This window comes from Globicephala melas, chromosome 4 (assembly GCF_963455315.2).
Source record: "Globicephala melas chromosome 4, mGloMel1.2, whole genome shotgun sequence".
Lineage (NCBI taxonomy): Eukaryota > Metazoa > Chordata > Mammalia > Artiodactyla > Delphinidae > Globicephala > Globicephala melas.
The window spans coordinates 300,702-319,306 of record NC_083317.1 but is presented as its reverse complement, the minus strand read 5'-3'; the positions used below and the strand labels follow the sequence as shown (position 1 = coordinate 319,306).

Genomic DNA, 18,605 nt, shown 5'->3' with positions numbered 1-18,605 from the left:
GGCCAGGTGTGGCTGTGTGGACTGAGCCAGCCCCAGAGCCTCATGTGCCCCACAAGCTTGCTGTCTTTGTGGTTCTGTTACTTTTTCCTCACTTACCTTTGTCTCTACTACCTCTCCACGTTTTTGCGCAGCTTGCTCACTTCCGACAGAGAAAAACAAAAGGTGACTGTGCGCATTCGAAGAAAACGCCGGCGAAGAGGAAGGGCGCGGCTGTCGATGCGCCTGACCAGGAGGAGAGTCCGGTAGCTGCGGCCGAGGCTGCCGGACTCCTGGGAGGCCGGGCCGTTGGCAAGAACGCGTCGTGCAGCGACACCCCTGATGGCGCAGGAGCCCCTCAGGTAGATCTGCTCGGCTCTGTGTTCTCACGTTTTGCTTATCTCCTGGTTATTGCTAGCGTAATTTACTAAAAGTGGTCTTAGGTCTGTTTTTGCCTATCAAAAGTGGGGAAAGGGGGTTTTATTTTATCTTGCAAAAGTGGCGTATATTTTTGTGGTTTCACTTCTAATTAAAGATTTTTCTGCACCCCATGATTTTGAGAAATTTGGGGCGAACTGTTTGAAGGCAGGGGTCAGTATTGGTGCTGTGCGTGGTAGCGGGAGTTTGACAAGTGTGGGTTCCTCGGGTGTGGCTGTGCATCAGCCCCCCTGACAGGTATCTTTGGACACTTAAGCCGTAATATCCCTTCACCTGCTGTCAAATCCACCTACTTGTTGGTCTTTGTCCTTTCCCTCCTTTCTGAATGTGGGGTGAGGAGGGCAGGGCTGAAGGTGTCACAGAAATGGTGTCTTGTCTGTTGCTTGAGGCCCTGTGAGCTGCAGGGGCGGGTGTGGACCTGGGTGTTGAGGGTGCATGGCCTCCCTGGGCCTCCTGGTTGCCTGCATGCGGGTCTCCTTGGGGCCTCCTCTCGTGTGTGCACTTGAACTGGGGGTACCCCTAACTTGTGTGCAGCAGGGCCGGGGCAGCTGTTTGCTAGAATGAGCTGAAAACTGGTGGTTGAGGGCAGAATTTGACTCCAAGTCATGCTGTGTCTGGACGGCCTTATTGCAAAAAAAGGAATGATTGCTAGCATATAAAGTTTATGATATTCTGCCTACAAACGTATTATAGAATGTTCCTTCTTTGGAAAAATTGGAAGACCTCGCCGTGGCGTTCCGACTTTGCCCGGGGAGCAGCTGCCCAGAACTCTGGTGCCTGAGTCTTTGGACCAGCCTGTGCCCAGCTCACTCTGCTTCCACTCCCTGTGGTCTGAGGGACCTGAGGCTGGATGTTAGTTTCGGTTCGTGTTCGTGCTCTCGTTGCTTCTCTGGGGTCGAGCTGCGGGTCACAGCTGAGTCCACGGAAGCCACGTTGAGAGCTGAGCCCTGACCCTCAGTGGCTTTGCTCTGTGTGCTTCCTGCTTAGGTTCTTTGAGGAGAAAGCCTCGCAATGGAAATCATCATTTGTTAATTTCATATTTTTATTTTTAAATCAGACGAGTCTTTTTTATTTTAAGTTAAAGGTTTTGTGGTTTTTAGCTTTTCATTTTAAAATGTCAGACCCACAAAAAAAATTGCAAAAAATAACACAGAGTTCCTGGAGATCCCTCACCTAGCTTCCTGAAATATTGACACCTATGTAATCATAGTATAAGTCACATCAGTTTTAGTTAACATTGAAACAATACTGTGAGCTGATAGATAGAGCTTATTCTAATTTTTCCGATTTTTCTGGTCCAGGATTCTGTACTGCATTTCAGTGCCTTGTCACCTTAGTCTCCTCCAGTCTGGTCAGTTTCTCAGTCTTCCTTTGTGTTTTATAAGTTTGACACTTGTGGCGTCCTAGCTAGTTATGTCGTAGGATCCCTGTCAGTTTGGGTTTGTTTGGTGTTTCCTTCCGATTGAAGTCAGGTTGTGCATTTTGGCAGGAACACGGTGGAAGTGATGATGATGTCTGCTGAGTGCATCCTGAGAAGAAGCACAGGTGGTGTGGTGGTAGCTATGTCTCACTACTGGGGGGCCTGCCAGATTTCTGCTGACAGAGAAGTTTTTGTTTTCCCCTTTGTAGTTAATAAGTATATTATGAGGAGGTACTTAGAGACCCTGTAAATACTCCATTTCTCATGGTACTTTCCATTAGTTTTAGCTTCTATTGAAGATTCTTGCCTGCAGTAGTTACTGTGATGGTGTTGGCCAAATGATGACTTTGTTTCCATCATTCCATCTACATATATTAATTGGCGTTTTACTCTAAGGAGGAACTGTTGCTTCTCCGCAATTTATTTATTCAATTATTTATATCGGTATGGACTCCTAGATACTTATTTTATTATGGGTTTTAGTCCATCATATCCATGTTTATTTTGTTGCTGAAATACATACATTTGGCCACTGGGAGTGCCTTTGAATTGGCATGTGACCTTTCAACATGCGCTCATCGTTTTCTGGCGCCTTAATTCCTGGCACCAAGATTTTCTAGGCTTATTTTGCCCTTTGCTGCTGCAGCCCCAAACCAGCCATTTCTTCAAGGAGCCCTGGTTCCTTTCGGTGGAGAATGGCTTTAGAATCCAGGATCTGGGCGCTGGGTGTGCTTATTGCTTGAGGGGTACGGCTGCTTCTAGGCTGTTTCAATAGACAGAGCCAGAAAGGATAAATGTGTGTATATACACGCACACCTATATCTATCTGTCTATTTGCATGTATAATCAAAACCATGCGTTCACACTAATATCTTCAATTCCAGTCCAACAGCACAGAATTTATTCTAGCTTTTCCCCTCTCCTTATTTTTAGCTCCTTTTTCCCATAGTGAGAAATTGGGGAAAAGGCTTATCTACAGTATCTTTACTTATTTGCTCAATCTTAAAATACACACAAATTAATTTCAGAATTGCTACTTCTCATGCCAGTAAACACAGATTTACTAACTATAGAATATTTGTTTACACAGCCATCCGTCACTTCTCGAAAGCTCGCTTTACACCACTTCACTTTTACAAAAGATCTACATTAGTACCTGTTTTTGCTAACAGAAAGAAATTCAAGGAGGATTTTCAGTTTTATGAAGAAATCTAATTGCTTCTTTACCTTTATGCCATCTTGGTTTATGAAAGCTTTCATAGGAATGCTCTGTTTTTGGTAGTGGGGGAAACCTGTAGTTGTTTTTGTCTTTATTTTTCCAAAGTTTATTGTTTAGCATTCCCAGGTTATTTGTTAGATATATGTACTTTGAATATTTTTCCTAGTCTTGCTTACCTTGCTTAAGTTGCTTTCTTAATGGTGTCTTGTGATAAGCCAATATTCTTAACTTTGATGTTGAATTTATCATTTTTTCCTATGGTTAGTGACTTCTGTGTCCTGTCCAAAAGGTCTCCCCTAGTCCTGAGGTTGTGAAGATAATCCCCAGTGTCTTCTTGAGGCTTGATGGCCTGGTTTCTATGTTTAAGTCTGTGATCCATCTCAAGTTACTTTCTGTGTATGGAGCACTGTGACTTTTAGAAGAATGGTTTAGTTTTGCTGGTTTTGAGTGTTTTATAAATAAAATAATCCGGTATGCATGTCCTGAGTCTGGGTCTTCTTATCCAGCATCCTTTAGGAGTTAAAGGCTATAGTTCTTTCATTTTCGTTGTTGTATAGTATTTTGCTGTATGGATGTACCTTGGTTTTTCTGTTCCGCTGTTGATTGGCATTTGCTATGAACATTCTCATACAAGTCTCTTGGTGTCTGTGTGAACACGTTTCTATGGGGCCGTAATTAGGTATTTAATGTCTGAGTCAGTATTTAGGTATACGTTCAACTTGTGTATGTTGAGCTGTGTTTTAAAACAGTTGTTCAGTTTATATTTTCAGTGGTGGCATATGAGTGTTTTCCTTGTTCTGTAACATCTGTGATTGGTGTTAACATTTGTTTTCTATTTTAACAGTTTTGGTGGGTGTGGAGTGGAGTGTATTTTAGCGGAGTGCAAGCTTAGTCAAACATTCCAAAAAAATCAGTGTGATTCACTTAAGAGACTAAAGGAGAAAAGTCATATGGTCTTCTCAGTTGATTTAGAAAAAGTGTGTTCTGCGAGAGAATGACCTGTAATTTTCCTCTCTTGTCAGGTTTTTGTGTTGAGGTTATGTTGGCCTCATGTGACGAGCTGAGAGGGTCCTTTGCTCTGTGGATGAGCTGGTGTAAGATGGTGGAGCTGTTGGGGACTGAAGCTTTCTTTGTGGAAAGACCTTTAATTGCAGAGTCAACTTACTGAACAGTTACCAGACTATTCAGTTGTGCTTTTTCTCAGAATGTGTCCTTCTAATCTTCCAGTTTGGGGTATGAAGTTATTCGTAGGAATACTCTTCTGTGGCGTCAGTGTTGACGACCCTTTTCAGTTTTGTTTGTCCTTAGATATGTTTTTTGTCTGTTTGTTTGTTTTGGCCACACCCTGCAGCATGCGGAGTCTAGCTCCCCAGCCAGGGATGGAATCCGCACCCCCTGCAGTGGAAGCTCGGAGTCCTAACCACTGGACCATCAGGGAAGTCCCTGAATTGTCAGTTGAAAGCAGGCTACTGAGATGGCCTCTCCAGTCACTTAGAAAACTGGAGGGTGGATGAGTTCACTGTTCCTCGTCCTTCTAGGTGCTTCCCTCATTCTTCTGTTTCCTCATTATTTAAGGTGGTGTTGGCATGGTTGGGAATAATTGAGTGTGACAGAACAATCCTTAGGATGATGAAATAGCATCATGATATGGGAGAAGCAAGGTTGCTCAGATCCGTTTTGTGTCTTAGATAAATGCAGGGGTCTGGTAGTAATTGCAAGGTAAAATGTTTTACTCTAGAAAAAAAAAAAGTAAATTTTCTCATTGTTCTTTGGAAGACCTGTAAGAAGGAATAAAATTATGCCAGTCCTCTCAAGCAGTTATAACTGACCAGAAAAGAAACTTGATAAGTACAGTTAGGTCCAGCAGACCCTAACGCTCACCCTGACAGCGGCAGAGTGATGTGTTCGGGGCTGCAGGTGCAGGTGAACATGGGGGTGGAAGCTGCCCGGGAGTCGCCAAGTCGTGCGCACTGAGCCTTCCTGCAGATAAAAGCCCCAATTCTTGTAAACTTATGGTTCAAAACTATTGGGAGAACATTCATTGGAAAGCTTTAAACTCAATTTTGAGGTGATTTACAAAAAGAAACTAAAAATACTATTCTGCAAATTATTAAGGAAAAGATTTATCTAAAGGAAAATCTTTAAGATGAAATATTTGAATTTATATAAAATTAAGAGCTTAGAAAATATGTGTTGAGCAACTAAAGTTTAGTGATTTGTGTTAAGTACGCGGTGAAATAAAGAAGCAGAATTCGTTAAAAATAGGGCAGCGACATCATTAGGGAAGCAAGTTACATAAAAAATGTTTAGAGCGTGAGATTTGTGTAGGAGGAGAGTAGTGCAGATGGAACTGGCGGGCCTGGAGGCGGGCAGGGCCGGCGGGGGGGCGGCAGCGGCGGGCTACCCCTGGAGCCGCTGTGGATGCTCCTGGCCCTTCCCCTCCAGCTGCAGGAGCCCGGTGGAGCGGGGACGCCGCAGAAGCTGGAAGACGACAGTCCGGAGCAGCCTAGGGTGATGACGAAGGTATGCCTCTCCTGGGTTCTCGGTTAAGGTGTGTCCCGGTTGGGGACGCCTCCCTTGCGTGCGTGGGGGCCGGAGCCAACTGAGGAAGCTGGGGGTGGTCTTCCTGTGACCTTTGATCTTGGTGGTGGGCGTGGAAGGTAGAGTCGCCCTTCCTTCACTGAGGGTCCTGTGGGGTCAGCGTGCCTCCTGGACCTGGCCCTCGATGCCCATGCCCATGTGGGCAGCCCTGCACGCGAGACACACTGGGGGACGGGCTTGCCGGCTGGGCGCTGGTCTTACCATCCCAGTTCGTACCACAGTGCTTGGTGTGACTTCCATGAGTGTTGAATTGATTACTTTTCTTTAATCCATTCATTTTTTTTCGCGGTATGCAGGCCTCTCACTGCTGTGGCCCCTCCCGTTGCGGAGCACAGGCTCCGGACGCGCAGGCTCAGCGGCCATGGCTCACGGGCCCAGCCGCTGCGCGGCACGTGGGATCTTCCCGGACCAGGGCACGAACTCGTGTCCCCTGCATCGGCAGGCGGACTGTCAACCACTGTGCCACCAGGGAAGCCCGCAAGTTTGGTTTTTAGTCTGCATTATTGCAGGAGAAATGTAGCTCAGAGGAGGGCCTGGCAGGGCCTGGAAAAATGGTCTCTAGTGGGGTCCGTAAAACCCAGCCTTAAATACGCATTTCATACTTGTTTTAAACTGCGACTTGTAGCATCTTTGTGGAAAAGTACACAAAACTTAGATATAGCCCAACAGATGAGTACACCGTGAACAGCACGTGGTCTCTACAATTCAGGGGCAGGGCGGTGCTGGACCCTGCTCCCTGCTGCCCACCCTGAAGCGAGCACCCTCCTGGCTTCTGTGCCGATTCTGACGTAGAGCTTTGTGTGAATGGATCAGACGTGGTTCTGGTCTTCTCTCTCCTTTACCTTCAGCATCTTTGCATCCTTCTATTTGAGATGTGTGCCTGGTGAGCAGCATAGGGTTGATTTTTAACTGACTCACAGTTACTGGGCAGTGATTCCCTTATATCTAATGTAATCGCTGATGCGCTTGTACTTACATCAGACGTTTGATTGGGCTTTCTATTTGTCCTGCCTGTTTTGTTTCTTTCTTTTCTCCTTTTTGCCTTCTTTGGATTATTTTTTATCAGGGGATTAAAAAAAAATTCTGCCTTTGTTCATTTTGAAGTAATAATATACAGTTTCTATTCTTTTAATGGTGAGGTTATTAAATACAACATATATGCTTATCTAAGTCTAAATTTAATCAACAGCTTCACCTTCCTCTTGCATAGTAGTTACTGAAACTCCATTTATACTTCCCTCAACCTCCGTTTTGGTCACAGTCTTTTTCTTAAGTGTAAAGCGCTCATAAATTTTACCATCTTAACCATTTTAGGTGCACAGTTCATTGGTGTTTGTACATTCACACTGTTTTGCAACCGTCAGCACCATCCGTCTCCAGAACTCTTCTCATCTTGTCAACCTGAAACCCTGTCTGCTAAGCGACGTCCCCCAGCCCCTGGCAGCCGCCATTCTACCTTCTGTCTCTGTGACTTGGCGATCCTACATGCTTCACGGCAGTGGGGCAGTGCAATCGTGTAGTTGTCTCTTGGGCCTGGCTTATCTCACTGCACTTGGTGTCCTCCAGGAGCTGGAGCTGGAAGTGCTGCGCCTGAGCCTGAGCGACATGCACACGGCGCGGCTGGAGCTGACGCAGGCGCACCTGCAGCGCGAGAAGGAGGCGGCGCTGGCCGAGCTGCGTGCCGAGCTCGCCGGGCGGCACGCGCAGGAGCGGGCCCTGCTGCAGAGCCGCGCGTGCAGGGAGCTGGAGCTGGTCCGGGAGGAGGCAGGTACGCTCGGCGCCCGGCCCGCGGGTGTCGTCGGAGGCGCCTGGCTTCTGAGCTGTGCTTGGGCCTCTGTGTGCGACCAGGCCTCGTGGAGCCCGCCCCCACCCCCGTCCCCCCCTGCGCCCTGTGCCAGGTGGCGGCTCAGGTGCCTCTCAATCTGGCGATGTGCTGGCCTCAAGGTGAACTTATATGATTTCATTTTAATGTTTCTTGGTATATCTTTTGTTAGTACTTTTTTTTTTCTTTGCGCTACGCGGGCCTCTTAGTGTTGTGGCCTCTCCCGTTGCGGAGCACAGGCTCTGGACGCGCAGGCTCAGCGGCCATGGCCCACGGGCCCAGCCGCTCCGCGGCATGTGGGATCTTCCCGGACCGGGGCACGAACCCGCGTCCCCTGCGTCGGCAGGCGGGCTCTCAACCGCTGCGCCACCAGGGGAGCCCTGTTAGTACCTTTTGTAAAAATCATACGTAGTAGTTTTATTGAGCTGTAATTCATGCACCACATGATTCACCCACTTAAAGGTTTAAAGGCAGCACTTTGGTGGCTTTTCGTGTTTTCATGCTTAGAACGTTCTTCCCCCGGAGAAGAAACCCCAGCCCGTTTCCCTGTGATCTGCCCCGGTTGCAGAGTCTGCCTCTCCTGGGGGCCCACCCACCTGGAGGAGCAGCCTTGTCGGTCCTTTGATGCCTTGCCTGTTTCTTCACCTAGATTCAGGCAAACACGAGGAGATAGTTCCACGTCCTCCCCTGCTTTTGTTAAATTTTAAAAATACGAAATATGCCTTCCTTAGTTAGGCCTGTTCGATGCTGTTTCCTCCATGTGCACCCCTGGGAACGGTCCCCCGAGAGGCCCACCCTGCCGTCGGGTCCCTGAAGCTCTGCTGCAGGTGGGGCCCCTGTGGACCCGGCGGGACCTGCCCTCGGAGGCTGGCTTCTGGGCCTTTGCGTGATTTCTGGAGTTGTCCAGGCCGCCTTCCCCGCGCCCAGGGCTTGCTTGCTGTCGCCTGGTGCTATTCCTCCCCAGCCCCACGCTTGGCCGCGCCCGCTAGTCCAGCCTCCTCTGCCTAGCACCTCCTTTCTTGTGCTTCTTCTCTCAGGCGGGGAGCTGTTGGGACCTAGAACGTCTTTACCTCTCTCCATTTACTTGTGGTCCAGCACCCAGCCTGGAAGCTGGCTCAGTGGGATCCTGGACTACGGGGCCCTGGGTGCACAGTGGCCTACTGTGGAGTGGACGGGCCGAGGTCCCCGTAAGCAGAAGGATGATGCAGGCTCAGCGCTCAGTGATCTGTGCAGCCCCAGAGTTGGCCTCGCCCGGTCCTCCTGGACTGTCGCTCTGGCTGGACGTCACCCGTCCTTTGTCAGGCATGAGTGTGATTTGCTAATTAACCCAGACATCATCACCTGCTTGTTTCTCACAGATGTGTTCTGTCCTGTTAATGTCGGCAAGTGTTTGGTGGAGCGGCCAGAGGTGCCGGGAGCCTTCTCGTTTCCTGGGGGATCAGATTGTGGAAAAGTCTGAGCTGCGGTGATCTGAGCGACTTTTTATGTTTCTCTTGCAGCTGACCTGAAGGAGAAGCTACAATCAGAAATGGAGAAAAATGCCCAGATGATAGAGGTACACAGGATGAGAAAATTCATTCCGTGTGCGCGGTATTTCCCTCATCCCCACCCGGGACCCCTCCCCTTGATTCTGACAAAGCGCAGTCAGAGCTGGAGCCGCGGGGCTGAAGCATGACGCGCTGCTTTCTCTGCACAATGTGAATCCATCGCAGCAGCTGGCCGTGGGCTTTTGTGTTGCCTGGTGTGAGGCGAGTCTCTTTCCTCCCATCTGGTTCTGAGCAGCCCTGTGGCGCGGCCCTGGCTGTGCTTGGGACACAGACCTTGGTCCTCACGGACGGGAGGTGTGGACGCCACAGAGGTGGTGATCAAGTGACGTGGACGGGCCTCGGGGAACCACGGGGCGTGGGGGGTGGGACGAGCATGACTCTTGCCACCCATCCCTTTCTCAAGGCTACGCTCGTAGAAGGGCCGTTGGCGCTGGTGATGGCCGAGGAAGTGTGTAGTGTTAGGGGATGTGTGACGTCAGACCGAGGGGAGCCGTGTGCCCTGGCCACTCTGGACAGGCGGTGGGTGGAGGATGGCCTTGTGCCCCAGCCCCTGCCCTCTGAGCTGGACAGAGGGGACTCGTTTCTTAGGGCGCCTGGGACAGCGCCTGACCCCGTCAGAGCTCGACGGTGTCGCTGTAGTGCCCGGGTCTTGCGTGGGGGAACGGATGCCTGTCTTGCCGGCCGAGTTCCTGTGCTTTTGCTCGGCGACCAGTTCTGTTTCTGGCAGGTGGTCCTGGTTCTCGTGTCCTGGGCTGTTTGCCTGCAGGTGCTGCTGTTCCTGTGTGACTGGGCGTCCCGAGCTGTGTCCTGTACTCGCAGTCTGGTCTGGGCGGGGGTGACGGTTTTCGAATGTGCAGTTGAAATTTTTTTACCGCAGTAATAAACCGTTGGCCATCATCTACTTTCTCCTTATTTAAATTAGACCCTGAAGCAAGACTGGGAATCCGAGAGAGACTTGAGCTTAGAAAACCTACGCCGAGAATTATCGGAAAGGCATCGGTCAGAACTGGAGAATTTACAAAACCAGTTTAAGAAAGAATTGGCAGAACAGAAGGCTGAGTTGGAGAAGGTTTTTCAAGACAAAAATCAGGCTGAATGTGAGTCTCTCATTAAAATGAGCAAGTTTGGAAGGGGACTGAGTTTTCGTGTGTCGTCCCAGAAACAGTGCCGTGTGATTGGCTGGCAGGAGAGTCAGCCGTGGGGTCCCTCCTCGTTGGTCACAGGCATCTGAGGTTCCCTAAACCTTCCGAAACCTTCATTTCAGAGAAATCTTTTGCAGACAAACAAAATCTTTTGTTCTTCTACTAAATTGCTACTGAAAAAGGAGTTTGTGATTGTTCTCTTTCTGTTACACGGTGGGGCCCAGCGGTCAGTAGATGCTGTCTGCTGGCCTGTGGCTTCCCTTCCCTCCCTCCCCGAAGAGAGCAGGGTCCTGAGAACGGGGTCTGGAAGAGCCTGGGGGGCCCGCTGTGCCTGCAGCCGCCCCTGCTGAGGAGGAGGACGCTGTGCCGTCACAAGCTGAGTGAGGCCCGTGCCCCCCTCCAGTTTCCCTTCAGACTCAGGAGGCTCAGCATGAGGCGGCCCTGAGCAAGTTACGCGCGGACCTGCAGTTGGAACACTGCCAGTACGTGGAAGACCTGGAGCTGAAATTCAGAGAAAAGGAAAAGGAAAAGCAGCTTGAGGTAGAGGCCTTGTACGAGGGGGCTGGGGGAGATCTCGGATTGGGGTCCTTTCACGCTCTGTTGTTGCCTAAAGCTTAAGCCCTAATATGTGTATGTTTGTGTTTATTTCTAAATCGAGGTATAGTTCATTTACGATATTATGTACGTTTTAGATGGACAACATAGTGATTCACAATTTTTAAAGATTGTACTTCATTATAAAACATTGGCTGTATTCCTTGTGCCGTACAGCGTATTCTTGTAGCTTATTTTATACACAGTAGTTTGTACCTGTTAATTTCCTACCCCTAACTCGCCTCTCTCCCCATCCATCTCCCCAGTGGTAACCACTAGTTTGTTCTTTATGACTGTGACTTTTTCTGTTTTGTGTACACGTTCGTTTGTTCTGTTGTTCAGAGTCCACATATAAGTGATATCATACGGTATTTGTCTTTCTCTGACTTACTTCACTTAGTGTGACAGTCTCCAGGCCTAGCCATGCTGCTGCAGATGGCAGCAGTCCTCTTCTGTGGCTGAGTCGTGCTCCATTGTACATATGCACCGTGTCTTCTTTATCCGCTCGTCTGTCAGCGGATGCTTAGCTTGCTTCCTGTCTTGGCAGTTGTAATAGTGCTGCTATGAGCATTGGCTGCATGTATCTTTGCGAATTAGTGTTTTCATTTTTTCAGATATATACCCAGGAGTGGGGTTGCTGGGTCATATGGTAGTTGTATTTTCAGTTTTTGAGGGACCTCCATACTTTAAGCCCCCCTTTAAAGAGATCCTCAGTATTTGGTGGAGCTGGTAGGGAGCCATGTCAGCATATAGAGTCTGTGACTTTGACTTAATGATGGTGTTCAGTCCTACACCTGGAGAATTCGTGCCCTTGACGAGTGCCCCTGGGATGTCTACAGGCTCCAGCCATTAGGGGTGCAAGGGCACATGCTCTGACCTTGACTCAATAAACAAGAAGTTAGCAAGAAACATTTCTGTGGCTCACGTATTCAGAACTCTTTTCCATTGGAACTTTACATACCGAAATGTGGGTGATGTGGCCAGATCTCACTCAGGGACCTGAAGGGCCTTTATCACCAAGACCAAGAGTCAGGCAATGCCCCAAGCACTGGTTCAAGGAATTAGAAAGGAAATAACTGGAAGACGGAGTTAGCCGAGGCCCGTGTGTGGGTTTGCAGGGAGGAGAGTCGTGGAGCCCAGGAGGAGCCGCGTCTGTGGCTCTCGCACCTGCTTCTCCCCGCTCTCCTCCAGACACAGGCCAGCTTGGCTGGGCAGGACCAGGGCCAGGCGGGGCCCTGCGGGCTGTCCCTCATCCAGGGAGAGAGGCGGCCGGAGGTGACCTTCTGCCCTGTGCCCTGGGTGAGGAGAGGCCCATTCCACACGGCAGCAGAGCAGCCACAGGCCAGCACCGCCCACGCTCCCCTGGAAGCGCTCGGCCCTGTGCTTGTGACTTGGGGTGCCGGGTGGCCACCCTGACCCAGGCCCCGGGAGGGCAGGTGGAGCCACTCTCAGCTCTGGCGGTGCAGGGCCGGCTGGCACTCGGCACACACTTGGTGTGCAAGCTCTGTTCATCCCTGAAAGAGTTGCTTCCCGGGAAGGTTGAGCAGGGAACGTGGAGAAAACCACACAGGCCACACGAGGGTGAGGGAGCCCGTGGTCACAGATGGAGGGGGCCCATCCACCCTCCCTGACAAAGTAGGGGGACAGGTCTCTGCTGGGAACGAGGCTGAGGCCTGGGAGGCGTCCACATGAGAGGCCGCGGTGGCCGCGCGTTCCTCTGGTCCGCTCTCGGGGCCGCCTGGAGGTGGGTGGGCTTGAGCTGAGACTGCGCGTGTTCACCTGGTGCCCATCGGGTGCTGCACGGGTATCACCGGCACTGCCTCGGGCCCGGGTCTTGGTCGGGCTCCCACACCATCGCCTTCTCTTCCAGTTGGAGAACCTGCGCGCCTCGTACACGGAGCTGCAGGCCCAGTCACAGGAGGAGATCCGGCGCCTGGGGGCCCAGCTGGAGTCTGCAAGGTCCAGCAGGCGGGAGCCGAGTGGTGAGGAGCCTTGCGTTCAGAATCCAGGTTCCCAGCGGCTAGGGCTGAGCTCCCCCTGCTGAAGCCCCGAGCTAGGACCTAACGGTTTTGCAGGCCCAAGAAGGTGGCTTAGTAAACTTCTGTGAATTTTGAGGTCTGCGGCTTCACGGTGCAGAGCTGCTGGTGGCAGCCTTGGCTTCCTCGTAGGCGCGTTGGTGAGCAATGACTCTGGCAGCCGGTGTCCTCGTGTGGACACGCACCGTTCATGTGTGCGACTGGGCTCACGCTGGGGCTTGGTTGAGCGCTGTCGAAACGCAGTTCTCAGTGGGCATTTGGGTCGTGGGTGTACACTGCCTCCTGGGTCCTGTGAGCTCACCTGCGTCAGGTGTTGTCAGGCTCCTGGGGCCCTGAGCCCTGGTTTGGGAGGGTGATGCCACGTTTACTGAGGGCAGCTCACCTGGGTCTCCCCCTCACAAGACCCCAAGTCAGAGGGGTCTCTGCTCGCCGGTGGCACCTTCAGAGGGAGGAGGTCACAAGACATGGGGCAGAGAGATGTGGGTTTGTCTCTCCAGACAGGCCTGGAACTGTAGGGTCTGCCCTTGTGCGTACATGTTACTGAGGAGCAAAGAGCAGAGTTACGAGAAGGGACCCGCAGTAACACCTGACGGTCTGGGTGGGTGGATAGGCCTCCCGTCCCCGCCCCAGCCAGGCTCCGGGCAGCCGCAGGCGGAGCTGGCGGACGGACCTGTGGCTGGGCTTCAGGCTCTCACACACGGTTTCAGTTAGTGCGCCTTCCGCTGCACCCTCCCCCGTGCGTTTAAGGACCCTCATGGGGAACGTTGATTTGGGACAGTGACCTGTTTCCATCCCTGTTACTTGAAAGCTAATAACTAGCTCTGGTGGACTGGCTGGCAGCACCCTCTGGGTCAGAACTGTGAGGCTGACAGTTCTCTTACGGTCTGCATTACTGTTCTTTTGCCGTTAACAAAATACCACCAACTCAGCAGCCTGAAACCACCCAGGGTCACCCACAGCTGAAGTCCAGATGTTGGGCTGGGCCTTGGCCCGGCTCCCTCGGTCGGCAGGGTCCCGTCCCTGTGCTTGTAGGACCGAGGTCCCATTTCCTTGCTGGCTGTCGGCCCAGGGGCTGCCCCCGTTCCTTGCCACGCGGCCCTCTCGTCTTCAGGGCCCCCACAACACGTGGAGTGCTTCTCACACTTCCAATCCGCCTGACGTCTGTGCCGGCCTGAGAAAGCTCTCTGCCCTCAGGGCTCTGGGGTTTACTGAGGCCGCCTGGGTGGTCTCCCTGTGCGAGGCCCCCTGTGCCACGTAGCATAAGCCCTGGAGGGTCCATTCATGGGTTCTGGGATGGGGGGACCTTTTACAGTTCTGCCCCCAGCACCACACTGCAGGCTCTTAACTAGCTTCTGATTTCCCCTAAGTGTTTCATTTTGAGATGATGGCTTACTTTCATCCTGTAAAGAGTTACCCGAGCAGCTCCTGGCCCGAGCGTCTCACGTGGAGGGGCTAGAACACCTGACGCGGGCCTTAGAGCAGCAGCAGGAGGCGAGAACCAGGCACGAGGCTCAACTGGAACAGCTGAGAATCTCTTCTGAAGAGAAGTTGAGGGAGGCTGAGAGGGGCCACCAGGAGGACCTGACCCTGTTACAGCAGCAGCTGCAGGGCGGGAAGGACAGCTCCCCGCCGGAGGCTGTGGGAATCAGGTAAAGCAGCGCAGGAGAACACGTTTATGATTGGGTCTAGACAAGATGACATTAAAGCTGGGCGCCGGTCCGACCCGCGCGCAGGCTGCGGACAGCGCGGTGCTGCGGGGGTGGGTGGGCGCCAGCCCCGCTGCGCCCCCCTGCCGGCGGTCATCCTGTCCTCGGCACAGAAGCGGGATCCCAGGGACAGCGGACTTCGGTGGAGGGGCACCTGTGTCGGGTCGTTCCAGCACAGTTTCTCAATTCATCCAGTGCCTGTTCAGAAGAGACGCCTGAAGAAGAAGGAAGAGACCGTCTTGATCAACTCGGCCTTCAGCTGGAGCAGCACGAGGTGATGGGACACCGTTGTTTTGTTTTGAGGTCTAGCTGCCACAGGACATTATGACATGATGACTGGATGCCTGGGTGTGCTGTGAAGGGTCAGTCTGGGTAACGTCCACCACCACACAGAGGTAGAGTTTTTTCCTTGCGCTGAGAGCTTTTAACACCCACTCTCTTAGCAGCCTGTAGAGACACGATACAGCATCGTTAACTGTAGTCCTGTGCTCTACACGACACCCCAGGACTTTTTATCCTCAAACTAGAAGTGTGCATCTTTTGACCCTTTCATCCATTTTGCCCACAGCCCCTCTCCCACCTCTGGCAACCACCAGTCTGTTCTCCATGAGGCGGGTTTTTTAGATTCCACATAGAAGTGAGATCCGACAGTATTTGTCTTTCTCAATCTGACTTATTTCACTTAGCATAACACCCTCAAGGTCCATCCATGTTGTCACAAATAGCAAGCTTTCCTTCTTTTTTATGGCTGAGTACTGTTTCCGTTGTGTGTATGTGCGTACGTGTGTATGTGCCACGTCTTCTTTATCCATCCGTCTGCTGGTGGACGTTTAGGTTGCTTCCATATCTTGACTGTTGTAAATAGGGTCTGCTGTGAACGTTGGGGTGCGTGTGTCTTTTCCAATTAGTGTTTTTGTTTTCTTTGGTTAAATACCCAGGAGTGGAATTGCTGGATCATATGGTAGTTCTTTTTTTTTTTAACATCTTTATTGGAGTATAATTGCTTTACAATGCTCTGTTACTTTCTGCTGTGTAACAAAGTGAATCAGCTATATGTGTATGTATATATCCCCATAGCTCCTCCCTCTTGCGTCTCCCTCCCACCTGCCCTATCCTTCCCCTCTAGGTGGTCACAAAGCACAGAGCTGGTCTCCCTGTGCTATGTGGCTGCTTCCCACTAGCTATTTTACGTTTGGTAGTGTACATATGTCCATGCCACTCTCTCACTTCGTCCCAGCTTACCCTTCCCCCTCTCCATGTCCTCAAGTCCATTCTCTAGTAGGTCTGTGTCTTTATTCCTGTCCTGCCCCTAGGTTCTTCAGAACCATTTTGTTTTTGATTCCATATGTATGTGTTAGCATATGGTGTTTGTTTTCCTGACTTCACTCTGTATGACAGTCTCTAGGTCCACCCACCTCTCTGCGAATAGCTCAATTCCGTTTGTTTTTATGGCTGAGTAGTATTCCACTGTATACATGTGCCACATCTTTATCTATTCATCTGATGATGGGCACTTAGGTTGCTTCCACATCCTGGCTATTGTAAATAGTGCTGCAGTGAACATTGTGTGGTACATGACTCTTTTCGAATTATGGTTTTCTCAGGGTATATGCCCAGTAGTGGGATTGCTGGGTCATATGGTAGTTCTATTTTTGGTTTTTTAAGGAACCTCCATACTGTTCTCCATAGTGGCTCTATCAGTTTACATTCCCACCAGCAGTGCAAGAGGGTTTCTTTCTCTCCATACCCTCTCCAGCATTTTTTGATGATGTTCTATTTTTAATTTTTTGAGGAACCTCCATACGGTTCTCCATAGCGGCTGCACCAGTTTACTTTCCCACCAACAGTGCACGAGGGTTCCCTTCTCTCCACATCCTAGCCAACCTTTGTTATTTGTTGGTTTTTTAATAATAGCTATTCTGACAGGTGTGAGGGGGTGTCTCATGGTTTTGATTTGCATTTCTCTGAGGATTAGTGATGTTAAGCATCTTTTCATGTGCCTGTTGGCCATCTGTGTGTCTTCTTTGGAAAAGTATCTGTTCTGGTCTTCTGCCTGTTTTTTATTTAATCAGGTGGTTTTTCTTTTTTTTTTTTTTTTTTGCTGTTGAGGTATATGAGCGTCTCCATAAACATTGAGAAAGGTTGTGTTTCATTAATCTTTAGTTGGGAACTGGACTGTCTTTATGTCTTCAAATCTGAATTTCCATCCTTTTCACAAAAGCTTCCTTCTGTGACACTGACAAGCAGAGCGAGGCTTGCTTTTGTGTCTCTGGTGACTCCACAGGCTGCATTGTGTCTGCTTGTTTAAAACAACAACCCGAGGTTCATGGCATGACTTGGAGGCGGGCGGCTGGCAGGTCGGGTCCTGCCTGCATCCCATGCAGGCGCGGTCACACTGCTGCTCTCCACGAGCTCCCCAACCGCCTGCGTTGTGCGTGTTGATGACCGGAGAGTGAAGCGCTGGGGCGAGTGCGTGCTGGGCATCTTTTTATTGGCCTTTACGTTTCTCTTCGTTGAACGGCCTCCATGCCATTTGTTTCTGGCATCTCTAACCTTTGTGGGCAGCGGTGTTCACACGGCTCTCTGTGACAGTGGAAGCCTTCTGCGCCTGTTCTGATGCGGAGCTCCGAGGAGCCAGTGGCTCCCCTGTCCTGCTGCCCCCGGCGCTGGCGGTGGAGGTGCCGTGCTGTCGGCACGGCTGGGCCCCCGGCCGCGCTGCAGGAGTCCTGAGATGGCAGCCTGTGTCCACTTTTCGCACCAGGAACAGGCAGGGCCTTGACTCTGTCCCCACTTCTGGGAAGTCTTGAGCGGCCGTTCGGACAGCTGTTCCTCCGTGTGGTTTGTTCTCTCTCTGACGCTCCCGCGAGCTTCACGCTGCACCTCCAGGCTGGAAGCACCGGTCTCCTTCAATTCTCATTTCTCTTTTTATGTTGCTTTAGGCTTTGTTTTGGGGGGGGGAGATTTTTTTCTCCCCTCTCCTCTAATTCTGCAGTTGGCTATCTTATTTCCATTGTCATTGTTAATTTCTGGGGCTTTGCCTTCTTGTTCTGTGTTCTTTCCTGTGTCCTCTGCTCAGCGTCAGGGACGGGGTGTCTTTGGTCTCCTCCCCGAAGGCGGCCGTTGGTGTTAAGAGGCCTCTTGAGGCTCCGTGTAGTTCCTGCCGCGTCTCCGTGCGTCTGCGTCTCTGTGTTGTGTGGGGCGTCTGTGGTCCGTGCATTGGTTGGTGACCTGAGGCTGTGCCGTCACGAAGCGTGAGGCACCGTGGGGTCTTGGGGGGCTGTCTGACCAGGCAGGCTCCACCTGGGGGCTGGGGTGGTGGCCTCCCCTCCTGGGGCCATTGGTCTCTACCAGCCTCCTGCTGGGCTCCCTGAGAAGAGGGGCACAGTGGGGTCCCCACGCCAGTCTCCCTGGTCCACAGCCCCTGGGGGTCGTGCAGTCACCTCTGTGCCCCCTGTACCCGCTTCCCAGCCTCCCGGGTGTCTGGGCAGCTCTCAAGCGGCTCCCCGTTCGACCCCTGTGAGCATCCGTGATTCCCGTCTTCCAGCAGTTGGTCACCTTTGGCTTACTGATTACCTCTTTCGCTGTTTCTTCTCCTCATAGGTTTTATGAATTAAATTATGTCTCCTATCATCTGAGGGAATATAAAAACGATAGAGTATACGTGTGTTTAAGCAGAAGTCCCGTGTGTGGGCGCGTGTGTGGCGCATGGCATGTGCGGTGTGTGTGCGTGCGTTGTGTGTATTTGGCGTGTTGACGCGCCATGTTGACTGAGGGTGCCTGGTGGAGCTCCCCCAGCTGGGTTTGGGAACCCCCATGCCCCTCTGGTCGGCGCCGACCCCTGGCCAGTGTCTCTCTGGTTGCAACTGTTTGGTTGTCCCTGAGGCTGAATGTCTTTTGACTTGTTTGGCCGTCGTGGCCATGTTTCTGCCCTTTCCTCAGGGGCCGGGAGCCCCTTGCTCTCGGCTCCCGTCCCGTCCCCAGTCTCCAGGCACAGCAGGATTTCCCTGTATTTTACCTTTGCTTTTGTCGTCTGCAACTGGCTGTTGCCTGGTGGGGGGTGAGACTCTGGCCCCCTTTTCTTTCCCGGGATGGCGAGTCGCTCTC

General features: G+C 51.5%; 1 protein-coding gene across 5 annotated transcripts in view; it reads left to right on the top strand.

Annotated features, from left to right (window-relative positions):
- Positions 1-18,605, top strand: part of PCNT (pericentrin) — a 100,365-nt gene that overhangs the window by 2,681 nt on the left and 79,079 nt on the right. For all 5 annotated transcript variants that reach the window (XM_060297664.1, XM_060297667.1, XM_060297665.1 and 2 more), the window contains exons 2-10: positions 132-338; positions 5,499-5,576; positions 7,221-7,422; positions 8,976-9,031; positions 9,946-10,120; positions 10,569-10,705; positions 12,630-12,741; positions 14,204-14,444; positions 14,697-14,775. In XM_060297664.1, the coding sequence (XP_060153647.1) occupies positions 132-338; positions 5,499-5,576; positions 7,221-7,422; positions 8,976-9,031; positions 9,946-10,120; positions 10,569-10,705; positions 12,630-12,741; positions 14,204-14,444; positions 14,697-14,775 (1,287 nt within the window). The remainder of the gene's footprint in view (positions 1-131; positions 339-5,498; positions 5,577-7,220; positions 7,423-8,975; positions 9,032-9,945; positions 10,121-10,568; positions 10,706-12,629; positions 12,742-14,203; positions 14,445-14,696; positions 14,776-18,605) is intronic.